This window comes from Pomacea canaliculata, linkage group LG11 (genome assembly GCF_003073045.1).
Source record: "Pomacea canaliculata isolate SZHN2017 linkage group LG11, ASM307304v1, whole genome shotgun sequence".
Classification (NCBI taxonomy): Eukaryota; Metazoa; Mollusca; class Gastropoda; order Architaenioglossa; family Ampullariidae; genus Pomacea; species Pomacea canaliculata.
Window position 1 is genome coordinate 12291806 of NC_037600.1, and position 23178 is coordinate 12314983.

General features: G+C 36.2%; 2 protein-coding genes across 2 annotated transcripts in view; one reads left to right on the top strand and one right to left on the bottom strand.

Annotated features, from left to right (window-relative positions):
• Window positions 1-586: 586 nt before the first annotated feature.
• LOC112575626 lies at window positions 587-7172 on the bottom strand. Its single transcript, XM_025257600.1, has 2 exons — window positions 6423-7172; window positions 587-5136 (listed from the first exon to the last, which is right to left on the bottom strand). The coding sequence occupies exons 1-2, from the start codon at window positions 6682-6684 to the stop codon at window positions 3863-3865; spliced, it is 1536 nt and encodes a 511-aa protein (XP_025113385.1). The 5' UTR covers window positions 6685-7172; the 3' UTR covers window positions 587-3862.
• A 144-nt stretch (window positions 7173-7316) lies between these two features.
• LOC112575628 (spectrin alpha chain-like) overlaps window positions 7317-23178 on the top strand; it is a 51795-nt gene continuing 35933 nt past the window's right edge. Inside the window, 13 exon segments of the mRNA XM_025257606.1 lie at window positions 7317-7454; window positions 11528-11929; window positions 12452-12592; window positions 13045-13128; window positions 13385-13581; window positions 14124-14268; window positions 14782-14898; window positions 15552-15725; window positions 16572-16673; window positions 16926-17063; window positions 17493-17603; window positions 17815-18048; window positions 18504-18646. Coding sequence (XP_025113391.1) covers window positions 11540-11929; window positions 12452-12592; window positions 13045-13128; window positions 13385-13581; window positions 14124-14268; window positions 14782-14898; window positions 15552-15725; window positions 16572-16673; window positions 16926-17063; window positions 17493-17603; window positions 17815-18048; window positions 18504-18646 — 1976 coding nt within the window. The 5' untranslated portion in view covers window positions 7317-7454; window positions 11528-11539.

Consider the following 23178-nt stretch of genomic DNA (forward strand, 5'->3'; position numbering starts at 1 on the left):
GTGTGTTTAGATCTCTCTCACTATGCCTAGTAGAAAGTCATCTACTCAAAGAAATCAGGGGAGCTAACAAATGGAGGAGTTTTAGAGATGTATCAACTGCAAGACAGATCATGGACCTTTGATTTAAAACCTACCAACAGGCATACTCTGTGATCAGTTTCAGAGCGGTCCAGTAAAACACTTGTCTCTAAGATAGTGAGGGTGTTGGATTTCAAGTTCCAGATGCTGCATCACACACATGCTATCTCTGTAGGCTTGACATTTGTTTATAAGGACTAGCTAAACCTGATGCAGCCTTTTGGAAAGCACAATCAACATTCACAGTTTTCTTGTATCAGCTCTTGTTCTTTGAGTTAATTAAATTTTTACTAAACAGCATAAAATGGCCCAAGATTTTCAAGATGAAACATGACTCCTAATAGGCCAGTATTTTACTTTCTTTTACTCTGTTTACAAAGAATGTCCTTAATGACTCAAATGATGAAAGCATTGACAACATTTAGAAGGCACTATCACACTCTTTTGCAAGCATACTTATTGTACAGTATGGCAGATGTTCCCAATAAACAAAATAATGCACAGTGTCTGAAGAAAATAAAGCAAAGAAACACGATTTTATTTCACGATACAAATTTAATCACATGTTCAAAATCGTTACTTTTTAAATAAATGCACATGTTTAAGGTTTCATCTATTTTAAGTGCAAAATATTGCAGAAATTCAAAAGCCGTGATACAGAACAACTGTAAAAGTGAAATGATGATAAAAATGTATGTTTTTATAGCACTCCACAATCTGTGATTGTCTCTCCAGACCAGGTAAAAACTTTCCTCCTATACAAAAGTTGTCTACATATAACGAAGCAGCCATATGTTTTCGAATAGACTTCAGGATACCATTTATTTTGATGCAAAATAATATAGGTGACAGGATACTTCCTTGAGAATCCCACCTGCTGTTCATGGGTGTCTGTATCTGGACTCTAAATACATGATATGTTAGAAAATTTTTAATGAAAATTGATAATCGGCCTTGGAGACCGAGAGAAAATATCTTGCCTCCATACAGTGTCATGAGCTTTTTCTAGATCAAAGAATACTATAACATGCTCTTTCTTAATAAAGGTGTCTTTTATAAATGTTTCAAATTGGACCGTTTGATATGTAGTACTACAATTTTTTTAGAAACCACACTGAATGTTGGACATGAGATTCTGGGCTTCTAGCACCCAAAGCAATTGAGTTTACCATCATTTCTAGAACTTTGCAGGGACAATTTGTTAAAACAAATGGACAGTAGTTATTTGGGTCTGAGGGATCTTTTCCTGGGTTTAGCATTGGGACTATTAATATCTCATGCCAATCCTAGTAAAGTTTCCTGAGCTCCACATATGATTGAAAATCACTAGTAATGTCCTCAATGCCGACTCTGAGAGTTTAATTATGATTTGGTATGATATTCTGTCTGGTCTTGGGGTCGAGTGAGAGCACTTTAAAAGTGCTTAAGTTCAGACATCGAGAAATCGGTGCTGTAGGCTTCCAAGTTATTGGATAGGAAGCTGCATCCTGTTAATTCTTTGCAAGCTTTCACATGTTGAAAAGCCGCAGAATATTGTGATGAAGATGCAGCCATTTCAACAGTAGAGCCTAGCTGATTTGCAATTTCTTGATGATCTGTAAGTAAATTTTTTTTCTACTTTTGGGTGTCCTACCACTCTATCCTTTCCTTTAAGTTTCTTGATGGTTAACCAAACCAAAAGGAAGGAGTACAGCTTGTTAGTGAGGAAATGAAGCGTTGTCACAAGATCCTACTTTGATGGTTACAGATGTGGCAAGCCAATCAAACACAGACAATATCTGAAACTAGATTAATGTGGTAGGTCAGCAGGCCTTTCATTTTGTAAGGATGCTAAAATCATATTTGAACAGATCTTGCAAGTGTTAGGTTATGATCTGTTGCTTCAGTAACTGAATACTACATTAAAATTCTTCACACCATGTACAATCCCAGTCAGAAAACTAACAATCTTGTGCTGGTGGCTTTTCTTGCTTGACACATCTAGGCTGCACTGGTGCCCTAACTAAACATCTTATAGAATATAAAATGGTGATACGAAGAGCTCAGTTCTCCTGGGAAACATAACAATAACCAAAATAAAAACCAACAAAAACCCAATAAAAATACGCAAGCAAAGATTTATTCTGAACCCTTTAAAATGAGAAAGGCTCATTTTTTTTATACAATGAATAACTATTTTGGCAGGAAAAAAGCACCTTTAACAAATAAAATTCAGTTAGTGGCAGTGATCTTAATATGTGTTATCCTGGAAAACATTGCAATAAGCAAAAAGATTTATTCTGAACCCATTGAAATTGGACAGGCTTATTATATTTTACAATAAATAACTATTTTGGCAAGAAAAAAGTGCTTTTAACAAATAAAATTCACAGTTAGTGGCAGCGATCTAAATATGTGTTACCCAACTATTTAAAAAAGATGAAATAAGCTTAATAAACTCATGCAGTTTGTTTTGTATACATTGGTAATAACTCATTCACACTTATTCATAAACATGACAAGGACTGCTGAGTTGCACAATGCAAAATGATTACTGACAGCATAAAGAAACAACTCAATTAGGCACATCACCTATGAATACTTTGAAAATATTTTACATATCATTGAAACAAAAGATAAAGCAGCATTATGACATGGATAACTGAAACTATGGATGCAGGAGCATGACTGCTTATATATGAGAATAAAGAGCTAGCAAAAAACTGGGAATAATATTGTTCAAGACTGTCATAACATCCCTACAGCCAATCAGAAATAAAGGACTGACACTGCTGGGGATGTTTAAATGCTAAAATAAATACCTTCTTTGTATAAAAATATTTACATATTTCAATTTTATTGATCTATTAAAGTTCCAAGCAACATAATACTATGATAATTTTCTTTTTGGCTTACATACATTAGAGAATTTCAAAGCCCAAAGTAAATGCAACATAAAAATGTATTGTAAATGAGATATCTCATTATAAAAATAGAAAATATTAAAATCGCACCATTTCAAAATATTTCTGAATGAATACAACAAAACATCCATTATATATATATGCACTGCATATTAAGTCTAAGCAAATAAAACTAAAAACAATTTTATCTAGTACATTAAATGCAGATTCATGATTAGCGTTTGCAAAAATAATTGAGCAACGTGCATTTTTTTTTATCGTCTGTATTTCAAAGCTGTCCAGCGGGTATTTCTATGACACAAATTTCAAATATCTTTGTGCTTCAAGAACAAAATATAGTTAGGTGAGACAAAATTGAAAACTGATAACTATTTCTCAGAATGTATAAAATTCAAGACACATCTTTAGCCTTTGCAGTGTTTTAAGCATGTTTGTTGCTCATGTTAAATTTAATGTTTTTCCCCATGGCATGAATACCAACAACTTTTTGTAACCGTACATTTTGATTGCTTCACAGAAAGAACTCATCATGGACGTGTATAGGTGGATATCGTCTGTCTGCCAAGACCAACGCTTAGCCTCTTGCTTAGTGATCCGCTGTTAGTCTCGGCGAGCTTAAACAAAGAATGTGAATAAACCGGAAGCTTTGTCGTCTCATGCCTCATTTTAGTAGTTAATCTGAAATGTGAATAAACTGGAAACTTTGCAGTCTCATGCTTTGTTTTAGCAGTTAACTGGAAAAAATCATCTGCCAGCAGTCCAGTAATACAAGTTTGTGAACTCACTACATTCAAGCTGAACAAGGTATTTTGAGTCAACATCAGAGATGCATCACCTCCCAAATTTTAAACTGTAATCTTTCCTTGCTCAAATTTAATGGATTAATGCATTGGATGAGTTGTACTCAGCAGCACAGCATTCTCCTCTGCCCAAGAAATGAATTCTGATCCCTTCTTGTGTATTAACTTCAAAAGTGTAAGACAGTCTCCTTCTGCTGAGTGAGCTCCTTGAGGGCTCTGGTTAAACTCACGCCAGTAGATCTCTCCCAGCTTGTAGGAAAGGCTATCTAACTTGACTGGGAACATGTTTCTCCTTCCTCGTATTTTTTGAAGCCTAGGTCGCTGTGTAATCTCATCTTTACTCGTCAAAGAACTAGCTATTTGACTTTTGTCATTATCTCCTGTATAACCTTTCTCCCCAATGGCGATACTTTGTTCAGTTGAAAGTTCTGCTTTTTCATTGCTTTCTGGGCCAAGGGAAGTAATCCTTTGTTTCTCTTCAAGAGCAGCTTCTGCTTTCAACGCCAAAATAGCAAACTCTTCGTCAGAAATGCTTCCATGCCAAGAGTCCTCCTCCTGCAAGCTTTCTGGTTTTGATACTCTATTGCTCTGGGTTTCTAAACTTGATCTGAAAACACTGCTGTTATGTTCTAAGGGTGAGCCCTCTGATAATGCATGCTCAGCTTTCATAGTGGAGGCCTTTTCTGATTTATTTTCTTCATTCTTCTTGAATTCATCAAAAAGCCGTCTTACAACTTTACTATCTTTTATCTGCAGCTCTTCATCTGATAGTTCTATGTGACGCTTTCGAAGCTGTTTTGCCAGATCTCTGCTTGGATATTCACTGGTTCTTGTAGGCCTGTTTGGTGTTTTTTCATGCTGAGACCACTGACATCCAGAAAGATCACTTTCTTCAGAAAGTAAACTTCTCTCAACATCTTTGTACAGCACTTTCTCCACTTTTTCTTGAGTTTTGTCATCAGACATACTAGACTGTGAACAAACTCTTGGTGCTTGTTCATTCTCCGCTTGATTTCCTGCTGCATTTGTAGGTGAACTGTCTGATGACCTTTCTTCAGTGCCTACAGAAGATCTCTGCTTATTTCTTGCTTCTTTTTTCATCAGCCATTCAGGTTTAGCAGATAATCCATCCAGCATTCTAAATGCCTCCAAAGAGTCAGCACAGTATATTAAAGGTTTCTCTGGCAAACTGTGAACAGCTGTCTTCAATTCTGACATTAAAAGAGGGAAGTCAAAGGAATGTCCATTGTGGGCAATAATGCAGGTGGGGCTTGGCTGACTGCTCAGAAAAGATGTTATTAGGGCTGCTTGGTCCTGGAAAGATGGCATCTGCTCCAAGACATCATTGAAGAGACCTGAAATGTAATGCTCACATCTGTAAACTTATCGATATGAAAATGTCAATATTTTATCACTGTTAAATCATCATAAACTGTACCTCTTACAAGCAATATTCTAACATGCCTAACTGTATGCAAATACATGTGAATGTGCACATAAACATATCTTAGTGCATTTTTCCATTGAACAACAGACTTAATGTGCTTTGCACAAAAAAACAAATAACATCTAAACACATTCATAATACTTATATCATATGTTCAAACTCAGACCAGACATATAGCTAGCAAGTATACAGAGACATGGAACAGGCAGAAAAAAAAGAAACATGCATACAAGCATGCCACAACAACATGGTATCAAAAAAGATAGCAGAAAGTTAAGCATCAAGAGGAAGTCTATCATTGTGTACTGAAAATTTTGAATCTCGGGTACCTTAGTAAACACGGAACAGTTATAGTGCACAAAACTTAAGATGCTTACTGCAACGGAGACAAGTGTACTGCAAAAACGTGTGTTTATTTTGTGGTGCACACTAGATCACTAATAGAGATATTGTATCAATGCAATAGAGGTGAAGAACAGTATACAAGAGATCAGAGGGTTTCAGTCTATGCTGCAGACATATGCTGATCCAGAATCTAAAGCAGGAGAAATTGGAGTGAGCAAATAAATCAAGTAGTCTGGAGAGAAGAAAGCACAAAAATTGCAGTGATGCATGTGAAGAAGATGGCACTGATAATGCTGTAAAGATTTTTAGTTGACAAAGAAGAAAACAAACTGACATACAAATAAAAAACAATACTGAAAAAGGCAGGTGGCACAATAAAAGCATTGATTAACAGTTGATACAAAAACTGTCAAAAATTCATGAGCAACAGAAAAAAAGAGAGAGAAAAAGACTAGACAGCAGTTACTGACAGGTTGATAGTATTAAGTATATTGCAATTACAATTAAGCTTTTTTAAGTAATAAAGGTACCTTCAAAAAATTTTTTACCTTGCTCTAGGGACTTAATAAGCTTCATTAACCATAACACAGGGATTTAATGTTTCCAGTCCTTTATGTGGAACTGGATCCATACTATCGGACGCATGCATGCATGGACTGGTTTTCATATTTATGTTTCATTACAATGTTCATGTAAGCTCCTTTCTGCAGACAATTCCAGAAGGTAAGTGATTGAAATCATACAGAACTATGTGATAAAAGCCGCATACATTACTAATAGGATCATTTTTATCATCATTTGCAACTGTATATATAGCTGTATATATAGCTGTTGTTAAAAATATCATACCTGTGATCCTGGAGGCTGAAGGATCAATGGGTTTCTTTGGGTTAAAACAAAGCTGAAGTTTATTTATCACTCTTGGAAGTCGTTCTTGTGTTTGTAGTTCGTCCGTTAAAACAGACAGCAGACACAATTCGGTAATTTTGGGGGTTTTACCAGGGCTCGGCAGACATGACGCTTCCGTATCAAAAACAACAATGCTCGAAAGTTTACATCTTGCGTTTCCAGTACTAAGAGTACTCGATTCTTTACGGTTGTGTTCTGTCATTGTTTTCAGCTCCGTATGATAATATAATAAATTCAGACCAGATTTCAAGACCTATATATATTTCAGCAGTTATAATTCAGCTCGGCATCACTCACCTAATTAATCCTACCACGAACGTTCATGATCCTACTTTGTAAAAATTGCGTTAAATGATCACTTTATCGGTGATGCTGTAAGAATGCATTTCTGAGATATCAAAACGACAACATGGTCGGGTATCAATGTTAGTCAACAACAAAAATTTTCATTTGTACCACGAACTTGTGTTATACAAGCCCGTGTGTGTACTGTGGTCAGTAGAAAAAAAATCGTCTGCTCATTAGCAATACCATATGCATATGAAGCTGAACTAAGCTAGGTTTACGAAAGTGTTATAGCAATAAATGAAAATGTTTCATTTTCCCTAATCATATGTCTCAATATTTTTTTCAACATAAACATCCAGTGTAGGCACTCGACGGACTCACGCGTTGGTGGGTATGTCCGGTCACATGACCGACCGCTCTTCCGCTTAATGAGCTCACTCCCTCTACATTTTTAACATTTATAGTAATTTACTTTCTTATATTAAAGATATTCTATATAAAGTATCTTGCTTGTGTAATTAATATATTTAGTTTATAATAAGTGATAAAGAAAAGGAAATTATTTTGTGCCTATGCTTTCAACATTATGTTCGACTTGATTAGCATAGTCTGCACACATACTGGAATTTCGAGAAGGTCGTTCCCGTCTCAAGCGTCAGGCAATTTAAGAGGGAAATAAAGCAGGTAGGAAATATTTGTCTGTGCCTCTGTTAGAAGCACACCTGTTATAAGCATACTTATCATTAATAGTTTTCTTTTAGTGCGTTTGTTTCGCTGATTTTGGTAAGGCTTGAAGTTATGCAGGGAATGCACTAGCTTTCAGTAATTCTCGTCTGCTTATGTATGAATGACCCCGGTAGCTGCACGGGTAGGGCCGGTGATTCATCCTGTATGGTGCACCGGTTTTAAGGCAGTGGAGAAGCGATCCGTATACTTGCAATGTTTTCCTCGAATTTTAATTTAAAAGAATATTGGCATTTTTAATGACAAAGTAGAGATTATGAGCAGTAATTCGGTTTCCGACATACCTTCGTCTCGTAAATACCGAATGAGGGGAAGGGCGTGCCCAGATAAATACGTCTTAGCTGTGCATTTTTTTTTATTATTAAGTCTAGAGTCCAACGGTTGTTTATTTGTAGCACATTGTTATTACTAGTTAGCAGGTCATGCATTTTAATGTGCATTTTTTCTTATGAGAACATTGTCGATATTCAGGACTCAATTGTATATTTCCACTTCAAAGCTTATCCGTTAATCTTAGATCATTTGTTGTATGCTTCCATAAATTTTTGTGCTAAATAAGCATTGATGGAAGTGCCTTGTTGAAATAAAAGAGAAAAAAGAGATTCTGTGTAGATTCTAAATAAGATTTCATATTAAAATCAATCAGCCGGAGACTAATTTGGTACCTTGACATGTATTACAGGTACAAAGATGATAAACATCTAATTCTTTCTCCTTTTTTCCCCCCTAATTCATTTAAAAAAAAAATAAATCGTGCTTTTCTTGTTCCTTTTCTCTTTCTTTCTTTGTGCATGTATTAGCATATATTGGCATACACTTGTAATTATAACGATGAAGGTGAGATTAAATATAAGAAATCTTGGAAAAATGTATTATTCATATCAAGGAAAGAAAAACTTTTCAAAAGGTTTCAAAATTTGCTTCAGATGTAAATGAATGTATTTTACGTCGTAGTAGTAGGAAGGTGCTAAAGCATGAAAATTGTGCTTCATAGATTTGTATTTTCAAGTTTTGTGACACAGATGCACAGTATAAAATGAAGTATATTATATCAATTGTAAGCATCACGTTGTCTAACAGGATTTAAAGTAGTCACCAATTTATACTTTTGAACACTCTTTACAGCTGCATTATTGGTAGCAAAAATAACATGACATTTTCATGTGTAAAAAAAAAAAGGAGCATTCATCAAGACTCATCACAGAGTACGCATTAATATGATTTGTTACACCTGAATATTGTGTCAAGAGTTATAGAGAAAGGGTATTGTTTGTTTATGTTATTATTTTGTAATTTGTGGATTGTCAATGGAAGGATTTAGGGATATCCGCAACAATATTTTTGTGCCCAAGCTTGGCAGTGTTGTCATCTAGTGCCCACAAGCAGCAGTCCTAGTCACTGGCATTTATTGATTGAAAAGAGCTCTTCCTCTGTAACCATAGTGATGCTAATGTATTCAGATTTTTACACAGCCAACAACCCATGTAAATTCTAAAGATCTCAGAAAGAGTTTTGCTTAATTAAACTTTTACAGGTCAACATTCCAGAATGACATGATTTCCTTTAGCATGTGCTGTAAAAAAGGTGTATGTAATCTGCGTTGATTATTAAAATCAACTTGCTGCAGCAGGGGGCGAATTTCAATACACGGTCACATGACCCAGTCCTGCAGGGACTGACGCAGGCAATGCAGTCAGTGGCTCATTGTAAATAAGTCTGAAGCTGTGTAACAGGCAGGCAGTTTGGTGAAATTAATTCTGTAGGTGATATCTTTGCCTAAGGGAGGTGACACTGATACATGTTTAAGTGTCCTTTTTTGGAGGACCATCCTGATCTGTTTGTGCTGCTTGTGGGGTTATTATTGCTGGTTTACTTGCTTCTCTATGGGCTCTACTTTCTAATCCTCTACCTCCTTTCTGTCTACCAAGGAGGTACGTCAAGCTTCATATTGGTAAATACTTCATCATTTTCTCAGTCACATCGATCTGTAGTAATGTTATTGTTGGTGCTTCATTGTGCCACATTGCTCATTGAACTGGCTGGCTGCTGTGACAGCAGACTGAAAAAATAAAATTACATTTGCGGCATCTGGAATGAAAATGTCATGGTGTTCTGCAGCATTCGTTCTTCTGTCAAAATAGTTCTGTCTGTGCGAGTAAGAACTCGTCACAATTGTCAAGGTTGTAACTTAGCTTGTTAGATGACTTGCTTCATTTTACTTTATTTTTGCCATCATGAAAACTATAAACCAACACAGCATGATTTAAATGCGGTTTTGTGGATTATTAATAAAATTTATTCTTATTTGTTTACATTTTTAGTTTCTGTTTAAATAAATTTCATTGTCATACAAGATCAGATTCTTCCCGGCAGCAGTTCTTTCAGCTTGTTTACTTCAATCTCATTGGTAGATTTTTACATGTGCACGCTGACCATTTTTATAATTTCACTTTTCTCTTTCTGATTTGATCATCTTTTACTTTTTTTGTCTGTTTAAACATTTTCCTTAACACTGTCTTCTTGCCTGTTGACTTTGTCACTGAGAAAAAGCAAGATACTGATGCTGAAACTGTTTTTTTTTTAAATCTTGTATCTATCCCCTGCCGTTGATGAGACAAAGTCCTTGTTCATTCATTCAGATAATATTATTGTAATTTCTTTTTCTATGCTTCTACCTACTATTTCTTGGATAATGAAAATAAACAGGGAAGTTTTTCATAATCTCTAAAAGTTGGCAAAGAGGAAAACTTAGTTACAGTTTAGCTAGAACTTTTTTGTTCTTTTTTTTTTCATGGGGAAGGGAGGAACTGTTTGAGTCTTCACACATTTATAATGCTGTATAATTTAAATTAATAGCTTCAGATTCAGATCGATGTAGAATTGTGTGTGTGAGGAAGACGAGGGGTGGGAGGAGGAGGGAGGAGGAGAGAAAAGTGGGAAAAAACTTCAAATGCAAAAATATTACTTTTGCAATAATCGAATAAACCAAAAAGAAGATTGAAACAAGAAAAATGCAGTGACTTTAAAATCTTACTTTTGTTTGAAATTTGCACTTTTACATGTGTTTGTAAGTGCAAGTTTCACATGCAGACCAGCATGCCTAACCAGCAATTAATTTGGTGTAATTAAATATATATTTTTGGAGCTTTTAGAGCTGAGATCTCCCAAGACAAGCTAGTTTAGTTTTATTAAGAAATACATTTGTGCAGTCATATGCACAACTATATTAGGGTACTTGAAACACTAGTTTCTGTAGAAATTAGTGTGTTTTTATTTTTTCCATACACATTCATATTTGTCAGAGGCAGATGCCCCACTTGTCTGGCTGTCTTCACCATCGTAATACCATTATCTTGAAGGTCATGACATAAATTAGTATGACATTTTTCAACTTGGTGGGTTTCTGCTCATCTGAAGCGCTGTTCCACTGTGGAACATGTTGATGATGTGCTGTTGTCCTATGTAGTGTGTAGGCAGTGTTGCAAATTTGTTTCTTGTCAGTTGCTTATGAGAGAATAAATTTTCTTTGTCACTTGTCACTGTATTGTTTCAACTTAAAACTAAAAATAAAAGTCTACTCGTCAGAAAGCTAGACCTGAAAATAGCCATAACTAAGGAATTTTAGTGTGCTTTTCTTGCAACCACAATCAAAGTGATCTTTGATGCAGGTTGTTTGTATTTTATGTAAAGTCAGGACATTAGACTGGACCATAGTCAACCCATGCAAACATGTGGTACAGTATTACAGAAACTGTATCTGAGGCAAGATCTGAATCGACAGTCCACTGTCCTCACTTTCTTAGCGATAAGCACTTTACCATTGTGACACCAGACTACCTGAAGGTATCCTCTGTACAGGTGTGTTGAAACAGATATGGGTCATTGCTAAAACATTCTTAATAAATTGTCATTAATCCAGCTAGACATGTTGATAAATATACCTCTCTCCCTGCCTTCAGCATACATTCTACCCTAACAGGAAAAATCTACTCCCATTTTAATATTTTTTTCAGTTCACAACCACTATGACTTCCAACGCCCCTCCGGGGGAGGTTCAGCCTCGAGAGATCAAAGTGCTGGAAACAGCGGAGGATATTCAGCAACGCAGAGATGAGGTGCTCACTCGCTATGCAGCTTTCAAGCAGGCCTGCAGTGATCGAAAGGCCATGTTGGAAGACTCTCGACGCTTTCAGTACTTCAAGCGAGATGCTGACGAGCTGGAAAGCTGGATTCTGGAGAAGCTGCAGACAGCTTCGGATGAGAGCTACAAGGACCCAACCAATCTTCAGGCCAAGATACAAAAGCACCAGGCTTTTGAAGCCGAGGTTGCTGCTCATGCTAATGCCATCGATGTTCTTGACCGCACTGGTAACCAAATGATCAGTCAGGGGCACTTCGCTTCTGAAATTATCCAGGTGAGACATAATCCCAGACAGTCAAATAGCTCATAGTATCCTCAACACTTATTGTTTATTATACTATATAATTATGTGACATTTAAATCTTTAAATATATATATTTGAAAAGCATTTTTTCTTGTTAATTGCCCAAAATATGTAATTTTTTAAGATTCCATTTATCAGAATTTGCATTAGTCTATCGTGTTAATTTTTGAGGATATATGAAGATGGAAACTATTAGTCATATTTAATGTTATCAACAGTTTTAGCCTCTTTTAACTGTAAACTTAGTCTGACATTTATGAATAATAGAAAATACATAAAACATTCATAGCTGTCTGAAGCTTTATTTTTCGGGAGAACAACAATTTTACAAGTTTTGTCTTACATTTACTGATTGGGTATCGGACAGTTTTTTTTCCTTCCAATTTTTCAAATTTTTCAAGTAGCTTCGCAGGTTGAACAAATAGAAGCACATTTCTCCAGCATTAGCTGAAGTAAAACAGGCATCAAATACAATTTCATTGACTATTTCAGGAACGACTGGATGAGCTTCATCGCCTATGGGAACTGTTACTGTCCAAGCTGGCTGAGAAAGGTACTAAACTGCAACAGGCTCTGCGTCTAGTACAGTTCATGCGGGAGTGTCGTGAGGTCATGTTCTGGATTGCTGACAAGGTAGGTTTCACAACAACATCCAGATATTGTTAAACTTTGTTTTATCTCAGTCTTCTGTATATGCTTTAGTTCTAGAGCTTCTTCTTGTTCCTATTCACCCCCCAGTGGAGCATAGGGCCGTAAGTTCTAGACTTGTATCTTTTATATCTTAGGATGTGTGCCGTTTCTCTGAATTTTCTCTGAAGGTTTTGAGATGAGGCTTTAGAATTGACCTTAAAGACTGTAAGACTATCTTTTTGGCAGAGAATTTTAGGTTACCAGTAATTACTAGAGAGAAGAAATGCCTACATTTTTAATATTTTATAAAGCAGCTTTTTTTTAGCTATTTTTAGTGATACGTTTGACATTGTTGACTACTGAGTGCTAGTCTGTTTTAAATGGCATTGATAAGGAAATTTTAAAGCATTAGTTTGGAAAAAAAAAGAACATCAGCTCATGTTCTTTAATTGCAGGAGGCCTTTGTGACATCTGATGAATTTGGACAAGACCTTGAGCATGTGGAGGTGCTTCAGAAAAAGTTTGATGAGTTTCAGAAGGTGAGAACATTATCAAAGCTGTATCAGAGAGGTATTATTTTTTCTTTGCAAAAAATTCTAGCAGTTATAATATATGAAGAGGCCAAATTGCTGATTAAATTTTAATGTATTGTTTTCAGACAAGATATTGTAATATTTTGTAAACTTGGTGCAGATTAATAGCACAGAAAAGATTCAGATGATACAAAAGTTGATGGTAACAGAAGAGATGGTTTATTTTGCATCTGTTGTATTTTATTTTTGTACCTTTGACCAGGATCTCCAAAACCATGAAGACAAAGTGTCTGAAGTCAATAGTTTAGCAGAAAAGCTTATTACTGATGGGCATCCAGAGGAGGATACAATCCGCCAAAAACAGCAGGAAGTGAATGAAGCTTGGCAGCGGCTTCGCCAATTATCCCTCTTGAGACAGGAGCGTTTGTATGGTGCTCATGAGATTCAGAGATTTAACAGGTAAAGGTTTTAAAAATCAGCTAAGGATAGGTAAAAGCTTACAGAGTTTGTTAATGTCACTTTAATTTAGAAAGTTGCTAGGCGACATACCGAAGGACCTTTTGGGGAGTTGTTGTGTCCATGACTATACCCTTACAAGAAATGATTTTAGTAGATGTAAAATTTGATCACATAAAAGTTTATGCCACTAGCTTTAATTCAGGTGGTTTATGTTCTAACTATAGGATAGGGAATAGGATATATAGTTCAGGCCAAATGAAAAGAGCCCTAAGAACAGTTTCTGTATTAAACGACGTTGACAAGAAAAGGCAAAGTGGACAATTATTCCTTAACTCGAAATTTATGCTAAAACTGTTAAAAGTTTGAACACTGAGCCAAATATCTGCTTTAAAGTATTTCTTTAAATGCTAAGCCTGATCATGAAATTTATGCTGAAGGTGTCAAATGATTTAGCTATCAGCAAATACTTTAAAGTACATGTCTTTGAACGCTGACGTACAAGGAAGCAGCAGCATTCTGAGCCTTTCCTTTTAAATGATTAGGGATGCCGATGAAACCATTGCTTGGATCCAGGAAAAAGATGCTGTACTGTCCTCCGATGACTATGGCCGTGACTTGGCCAGTGTCCAGGCTCTGCAGCGTAAACATGAAGGTGTTGAGCGTGACCTGGCTGCACTGGAAGAGAAGGTGTGTTTTTCTTCTTCTTTTTTTTTTTTTTGTGTTGTCAGTGAAGACAAGAACAATACACTGCGATCATTTTTATAAGTGTCATTTATTTTATATCTGTAACTGTGCAAAGAACCAAGTGAGAAATGCGATTAGTTTTACCATTAACAGTCACAATAAGCTTCTTTTACAATTTATGAATACCAAAAGTTTGAAATTTAAACGTGATTGGTCTGTGTTTAGGAAAAATCTTGATTGCATCTGATAGCAACCTGTGACATTTTATTATTAGACAGTGCTCCTTTTTGTGATAATTTTTATTTGGAGAATTTTAAGTAATGCCATAGGTGTAGCAAGAAGTTAGCATTTGAAAACCTAATTTTTATCATGTAATATTTGTCTTCTGTTGGAAACAGGATATATTAGCGACATATTTTTTTCTTGTACATTAAAATGTTCTGTCTATATTATCCTTGTCACACTGTTTTCTTTCTAAATGATGTGTCACAAGGCTGGTTTTCTGTCTGCACACAGGTGGTTGCTCTGAGTAGTGAGTCTGTCCGCCTGCAGGGCATTCACCAGGACCAGGGTGAACAGATCAGTGCAAAGCAGGCAGAGATGGAGCATAACTGGGAACAGCTCAAGAACAAGGTTGGTTCACAGCAGCCTGGTTCTTTTCTATCTTTGGCTGATGAGCACTACACAACTGATGCTATAGTTGAAACAGAATCTGTTGAAAATATAGTTGTTTATTGTGGTGTTGTTTATTAATAAATTTATTTAGCACTTTTCAAAGGTTTTCTCGAGGGGCTTAACAAAAAGTATAAACGCAGAATAGTAGTAATAATGGTCTCGAAGAGTTTTCACAGTTAGTGTTGCTAATCATGTTGAAAAGATTGAAACATTTCAGCTCATGACCACTACCAAAATATCTCTTTCTAGCTTTCTCATCTTCTTTGATAGTCTTTTGACTTTTAACTTAAATTTGTTGTTTAAATATTAGAAACCAATACCTCTTCTCAACTAATATGTAGAGATTGAGCAGCATAATCTTTCCAGATATTTTTTGTCCTTCAACCTCGAGTTAAGAAAAGGTCTGTTGGTATATACAATTTTCACCTAAACTCAAAAAAAAAAAAATGTAACTTTTTTCTTCAAAACCAAAACCCATGCAGGGAATCACCTGTGGCTTATCCATTTTCAGACATTAAGAGTAAACATGAGAAAGAATAATGAGAAGTCAAAGTGGCACATGTAAACAATGCATTTTTCCCATTTTCTAAGCATTGAATTTTATATTTTAGGCTTTCGATCGTAAGTCTCGCCTTGATGACTCATACTACCTGCATCGTTTCCTGGCTGATTTTCGTGACCTGGTTTCATGGATCAGCGACATGAAGGCAATTATTTCAGCAGATGAGCTGGCAAAGGATGTTGCTGGTGCAGAAGCATTGCTTGAGCGTCATCAGGAGCACAAGGTATGGACAACAGGAGAGTATGCTTCATATACGTATATGGAACTTCCTGATAATGTTTACAAGCTCTTTGAGGGAAAACAAACTTTTTTGAATGACTGGATATCAACCATCTTGTCAGTTAGTATCCTAAATGGGTTTACATAAAAAGAGAATTTTAAAAAAAGAAAATAAACTATAAATATTCATAGAGAGGAAAAAAGCACAATAGAATCAGTAGAAATTTGCCATGTAGAGGTTGAATTTATCAGTTAAAAGATGGAGTTGCTGGGTGTCTGAATTATGTGGTCAAGATCAAAAGCCAAATCCTGACTTGAATTGTTATCAGAATCCTATACATAATGAGGTCCTGAAACACATAGTTAGATGAGACAAGGAAAAACACCATCCATGAGAGACTAAATGTACCTTGCAGAGGTTTTAGTTTGTTGAAATGGTGGTATTTTAATTCTTTGCAATTTGATGTCGATAAGACTTTATGTCTAGGACAGTATTTGTGTGTGTTTTGTTTTTGCTTACCCCCCCCCCTGTTTTTTTTTTTTAACCCCTATAGTGGGATGAGATCATGGCTTTGCCTGGGTAGCAGGGGAAGGAAATTTTCATTACTTTTATTGCAAAGTTTGAGCTTTCTCCTTTCCAAAAATTTGTAGGTTTTTTGGGTCTAGTGCTAACATGAGAGTAGTAATAACAAACACTGTCTTCGTGGTCTTCAGTTATTAGCCAGTCTTTATAATACCTATACTGTTATGTAGTGCTAAGAGGGTTAAATTACCATAACCATGACATGAGATCTGTCCAATAAAGTTGTTGTGCCTGGCATATGTGGGAATTTTGTGTTATTTTTTCCAGGGAGAGATTGATGCTCATGAGGACAGCTTCCAATCGTGTGCTGAAGCTGGTGAGCACCTGGTGAAATCAGACCACTATGCAGCTGATGATGTGCGTGAAAAGGTATGAACAGTGAAGTCATTTATATTAAACTTGTTAGAAGTGGTTTCCAACTGTAGTTTGCTTACATCCAATCAACATTTGTAAAGCAAACAGAGGAATTGAGGGCATCCCTAGTAGAATGCCTTTTTCATACAAAAAATTTACCATAGCTGGATGCAGTAACTTTAGTGAGAACAGCACAGTTGATTGATGTATTTGATAAAAATACAGAAATGTATCAACATTATTGACAGTAGTCGTAATATGTTGCAGTTGGCCATCTTGGAGAGTGAAAAGAGAAGCCTGCTGGAACTGTGGGAAGAGAAACGCATCCTGTATGAACAGTGCATGGACCTGCAACTTTTTGTCAGAGACACTGAGCAAGCCGATGCTTGGATGACCAAGCAAGAGGTGGGCTGTTTTTTTGCTTGCTGAATATGATTTACTAGGAGTGTGTGGAGAGAGCATGCATATTATGCATGGATGAATTTGTCATAGTGCAAACATGTGTACAAATGCATGTATAAGGTCAGTTGTTGATTGAAATGTTTTGAGGGAGAAATGTTATGGGATCACTTTCTGTATGTGACATCATAGAGTGTACAGACTGTATGTCATGTGTTATTAACCAAAACTTTTTTGTGAAGCATGTACAGCTGTGAATTCAGTTACATTTGTATACACATGTGCCTTTGATGTTTAATGTACTCTTTTGAGTTTATATCTTCTTGGGGTTTCTTGTGGGAGAAGTTGGGGCAGACTGCTTTCATTTTTTATTTTCAAGGGTCTGTCAGAAATGCACAAGTGGGAATAAGTTAACAATTCCAGTTTTATTTGTAGGCATTCCTTGTCAATGAAGACCTGGGAGATTCCTTGGACTCTGTAGAAGCCCTCAGCAAGAAACATGATGATTTTGAGAAATCCTTGGCTGCACAAGAAGAGAAAATTAAGGTAAGGAGTAATTTCCTCTGTGTAAAATAGTCCGTTGGGAAATCCAGAATTCATGAATAGTTGCTGTCGTTATGAAATTGGGAGAAATGTTTTGCCTGTAGATGAACAGATATGTATGTGCTTGTGTTCAGATGGGAAAATTTTGGTATGTGTGGAAAAAATATATATCATAGTAAGTATATCCATTAATGAGAAATTCATTTATTTTTAGGCTCTGGATGAGTTTGCCACCAAACTGATTGAGGGTGAGCACTACGCTTCAGATGATGTGGCTCAGAGACGAGATCAGCTTTTGCACCGTCGAGACCTTTTGTATGAAAGGTCATCCAGGCGTCGCATGCAGCTGGAGCTTTCGTTTCAATTCCAGGTGTTTGAACGTGACTGTGATGAGACCAAGGGATGGATCAATGAGAAGTTGAAAACAGCCTCTGATGAGAGCTATTTGGTATGCACACCCTTTTAAAAAATAGCTACCTTGAACATTTTAAAAAATTTTTGGTTATACAAGACTGAAAGATTCCATTTTAAAAAACAACTTTTATTGAGGTTGTGCACTTGTAATTTTTTTATATTAAAAGAATTCAATTCTTTAAGGGTTTGAAAGGGGGGTGGGGGGTTAAATATGCTGGATGAATTTTTTGTGTAAAATCCTAGCCACTTTTCATTTATTATTTCTGATTCCACAAATCGGTTTATTTACTAGAGTATAGCCAGAACCAAGATAAGAGTGATGTCTCTTTGCCTTACTGGCTGGAGGGGGCAGAGCTCAGTCTTATCTTTGTCTTCTCTAATATATTCCTTGTATACAAGCAACATTTATTATTATTAACTACTTAGGAAAGAAGGTATCTGGTTTAAAATATCTGTGGTGTAACTAGCATTCTTTTTGTTTTGGGGCAGGATCCTACCAACCTTCAAACAAAACTGCAAAAACATCAAAATTTTGAAGCAGAGGTGGAGGCAAATCGTACTCGCATTGAGTCCATTCGTGCTGCAGGCAATGAGCTGATAGAAAATGACCATTATGCTAAGGAAACCATCAGGTTAGTAGTTGATTTAAATTGTAAGTTGACAAAATATTTTACTCTTGCATGGAGATTGTTCCACTTGGTTAAATAGCAGGGGCTGTGGTTTTGGACTGAAGGTGCAAAACTGTCTCCTAAACCCTCAAGAGTATTATCTTCACATTGATGTTGCTGCTCTGATGAGCACAGAATTCACTACATTTGAAAACAAAAGCATAATATCAGACAGTTTTTCATTCTCTATTTGTACTGGTTGAAAGAGGTCATTCATTTTGGAAAGGTGAAGCTAAAGGTTTATGGAGTTACATCCCATTATGAATAAACATTTTTTTGTATTTTTTCCCCTTATCAAATTATTGAGTTTAGTAGGCATAAAAACATAGTCTGACAAATTCAAAAGTGCAAGTAGTTGTAAGAATGTTTACACCCACTTCTTTAGCATGTCCACTTGTTTGGACCTAAAGATTATGTTGGGTTTTGGTTCTCATCTACTTCCAGATATCTCTGTATACTTTTGGTTCAGAGCTATTGCTTTGGGCCTATAGATTGTAGATTTTATTCTCTACATGTTAAGGTTGTGTCATGACTAGTGTGAATTGAGATAACTGCTTTAGTTTTTCTATTTGGTTTGGAAGGGGGCATGTCATATAACTCAGTATACACATGAGAGTATGGGTGAATGTGTGCATGAAGAGTACTTAGTAAATCAGGGTTCCCAGGTCCTTGCAAGGTCCTTTTAAGTCCTTTTATATTGAATTTTCGCCAAAAGGCCTTTTAAGTCCTTTTATTTGCCATGCGGTCCTTTCAAATTCTCACACAGGTCCTTACATTTTCTCTGTGACCCTTTTAAGTCCTTTTATCGATAAAATATTACAAACAAATTTATTTCCGGAGTAGACTTTGCGCAAAATACCGACGATTTTTCGCTGCATTGCTATTTTAATCACATGACTACCCAGTCTCGCTCGGGAACGTCCGTTTCGGCCTTTCGCGAGTTCACTCTCGTCGTGTCGACCACATTTCTTTGTCTGCTTAACAATTTGAAAGATCCGGGGAAGTGCTCTTTTCAGGAGAAGTGGCTAAAGGAAGACAGTATAAAAGATTGGTTAATAAAAGACTCGAGCAATAAACATTGCACGATGTGCTGCCTGCAAAATATCTCTGAATCTTTCATCAATGGGCGAAAGTGTTCTGAAACAGCACATGGTTACCGAAAGACACCAAAGGCAAATAAAAGTATTTCTGAAAGATGACGCGCTTTTGTGTAACTGATTACTTTCGTCATCGAGAACATCCACAGCCCGCTCAAAATCAGACGCACCGACCAGCTCTGCAAGTGTGTCCAGTAAGTTGACAATTATTTATCTTTAGCGATTCATTTAGTTAACGATGTGGTACTTAGAAAAACACATTAAATTAAAGCGTGCATAACATTTGCGGTTTTTTTCCACTCTTTATTAAGCCTATCGTCTAATTTACGGTGAAGCCAATAGCTTAAAGATCAGTAAATAGCAAAGAATTATTTAAATTAAAAAGTTGAGATTTTCATTTTCTCATGATTCGAACTACAAATAGAGTTTTATACAATCACGAATCTTACTACAGCTTTGCTGCAGAAAATTGATCTGAAATTTTTGGCATCTGATCAGGAAAGATTAAAAAGAAAGTATAATTAATAATGTATGCTTATTATCCTATTTTACCAGCAAATACATTATTTTTTGGATTTTTAAAATCAAACAATTTAACATTAAAGCTAAATCAGTTAGCTGAAAATAACTTTCATTTTCAACTATGCTGCCATCTTTATACTTTAACTTAGTTTAGTATTATTTATATTATCATGTCATTAATTATTGCTTTTGAAACCTGTCTTTTATTCAGACAGAACATAATGTTTACAGACATGGTAACTTAAATGTTTTCTTTGAATAGTTTCGTGATGAGCAATGAACGATTGAAGGCAGAGATCCTGTGGACTCTCAAGATTGTGGAATCACACTACAGTTTCAGATCTGCTGAAAAGTCTGCTGAACTGTTTCGACTTATGTTCCCAGACAGCCAAGTAGCTGCAGAATTTAAGTGGCGGTCAAACAAAAGCCAGTTATCTAACTTCATTTGGGCTTGCTCCTCACTTTTCGAAATTGCTTCTGGACTGTGTAAATTCGTCGCCTGAGTATGTTCTTTGTTTGATGAATCTTCTAACCATAAGACTCAAACTAAACAGCTGGATTTCCATGTTCGTTACTGGAGTGACAATGCTGTAAGGACTCATTACCTGACCTCGGAATTTTTGGGTCATTCCGCGGCCATAGACCTTCAACAAAAGTTCAGTAAGGTAATTAGCGAATCAAACTTCAAGCAAGCTAATTTACTTCAAATTTCTATGGATGGACCTTCTGTAACCTAAACCTTCTTGAAAAATTAATAACGACATGATTACCAATCACAATGTTGGTTTGTTAAATGTGGGCAGCTGTGGACTCCATGTTATGCACAATGCATTTAGGCGTGGGTGCGAGGCTTCTCAATGGGAGCTTGAGTCATTTCTTACATCTGCTTATATCTTGTCAGAGACAGCCCAGCCAGAAGAGAAGATTATATAAAAGTAACTGGTTCCACATCTTTTCCAGCCAAGTTCTGTGCTCACCGATGGCTTGAAAACAATTTCTGTTGCTGAAAAAAAGCAATTGTTATGCTTCCATACTTGGAAAAATTTGTCAAAGCTGCAATGGAGAAAAAAATAACATTGCCAAAGAACAAATCTTTTGATATTGTAAAAGCTGGAGTCTTATCTACCCCTTTGCTTCATGTCGTCTGGCTTTCTTTAGTTTAATTGCCATATACTTGAACCTTTTTGAGAAAATACCAAGCTGATCAGCCTCTTCTTCCTTTCCTTTGTTTTAGACTTACATGACATTATGAAAAATCTGATGCACAAATTTATCAAGTCAAATGTACTTAATAAATGTGAAACTGCCCTCCAACTTGTGCAGGTTGATATATGCAACAGTTCTAACCATGTCAATCTGAGCATTGATCGAACTTGGCTTCAGGGTTGATAGACTACTGGCTGTAGCTAAGAAACAGTCATCAGTAAACGATGGAACTCTCATGGCCTTCAGAGCTGAATGCAGAGATTTTTTTGAAAGCAGTTTTTCTAAAATTGCAGGATAAATCTCCACTGAAGTACACCCTAGTGAGAAACATAACTTTCTTAAACCCAAAGACCATGGGGGAAAAAGACAAATCAATACAAAAAATGAAAAAAGGTTTTGTTGTATTGCCAAGGTGTGAAAAGTTTGATGATGTGACTTGTGACAAGGTATTGTCAGAGTTCCGTAATTTTCTTGACAGTTCTGCAGGTGAGTGTGGTAGTAAGGCTTTGACCCTATGACACAAAGACTGGATAGTTGGTTTTATGATGCCCTTGCTGGAAAAAGCAGAGTTTCAGGTGTTGTGGTCTGTTGTCAGACAGTTACTCCTACTCTCTCATGGTCAAGCTACAGTGAAAGAGGATTTTCATTCAACAAAGAAACAGTAGCTGACAATCTTAGTCAGACTGCACTAAAAGCACGCAGAGTAATTCTTGATCATATTCACAGTGTGGGAGGGTGGAAAATGTTGAGATCTCCAAACCACTGATGATATCCGCTTCTAGTGCCTATGGCAGGTATGAACGTTACCTCTCTGAGCAGAAAGCAGCAAAGGAAACAGAAGAAAAGCAGGTCCACAGAAAGAGAATTAGGAGATGAGCTGGTAATACTCACAAAAGGCTAAAGACCACCAGTGCCGAAGAACGACACCTGCTGGGAACTGGCTGACAGACATAGTTTTCCAGGCTGAGAGCAAAAAAGTTTTTCACTTATTGAAAGATCTAACAACAGCGTTTGTTAGCCAAAGACAAGAAGAAGGAGATAACAAAGATTCAGTCAGACATTGATAGATTACAGGAAGAATTAAAAGGTGTTGAATTGTGACATTCAGAATTAATGTTTATTTCAGTTTAAATAAGCCTGCACAATTCTGGTACATGTATGCTATGGAACATGTTAAAAAACCAGAACTATTTAGAGAAATTAGGTTGTTGTAAAGAAATTGTATGTTTAGTATTGGTAAAGCTGTAGGGTGACAAAGAATTGAATTTCATCAATGAAACTTTTGCTTATAGTAATGGATTGCTTTGTCATTTTGTAATCTTAATCTTATGTGTATTAGTATATCATGCTGTTTATGTATATGTTTGCATGTGTTACATGTATTGTAATAAGAATGCTTAAATAATATCTCAAGGTTAAAAATAAATGGGCTGTAATGCTTGACAGTTTTCGACTCATTCCATCTTTGGTTTAGCATTAGGATCACACTCTTTTCATTCCTCATCTGATCCTCCAATCCTTGGCATTCCTTGTAGTCACAAGAAAATGTTTGGTCTACACATCTGTACAACACTAGTTGCCCTTCCGTATTCGCAAAAAACGCTCTTTTTTTCAAAAGTTCTTTAGAAACTTACTCTTTCTTGAACTTTGATCTTCTAGTACTACTGTGCA

Coding starts and splice junctions, on each gene's coding strand:
- LOC112575626 (XM_025257600.1), bottom strand. CDS start 6,684: ATGACAGAACACAACCGTAAAGAATCGAGTACTCTTAGTACTGGAAAC. Junction 5,137..6,422: donor TTCAGCCTCCAGGATCACAG/GTATGATATTTT, acceptor ATTACATTTCAG/GTCTCTTCAATGATGTCTTG.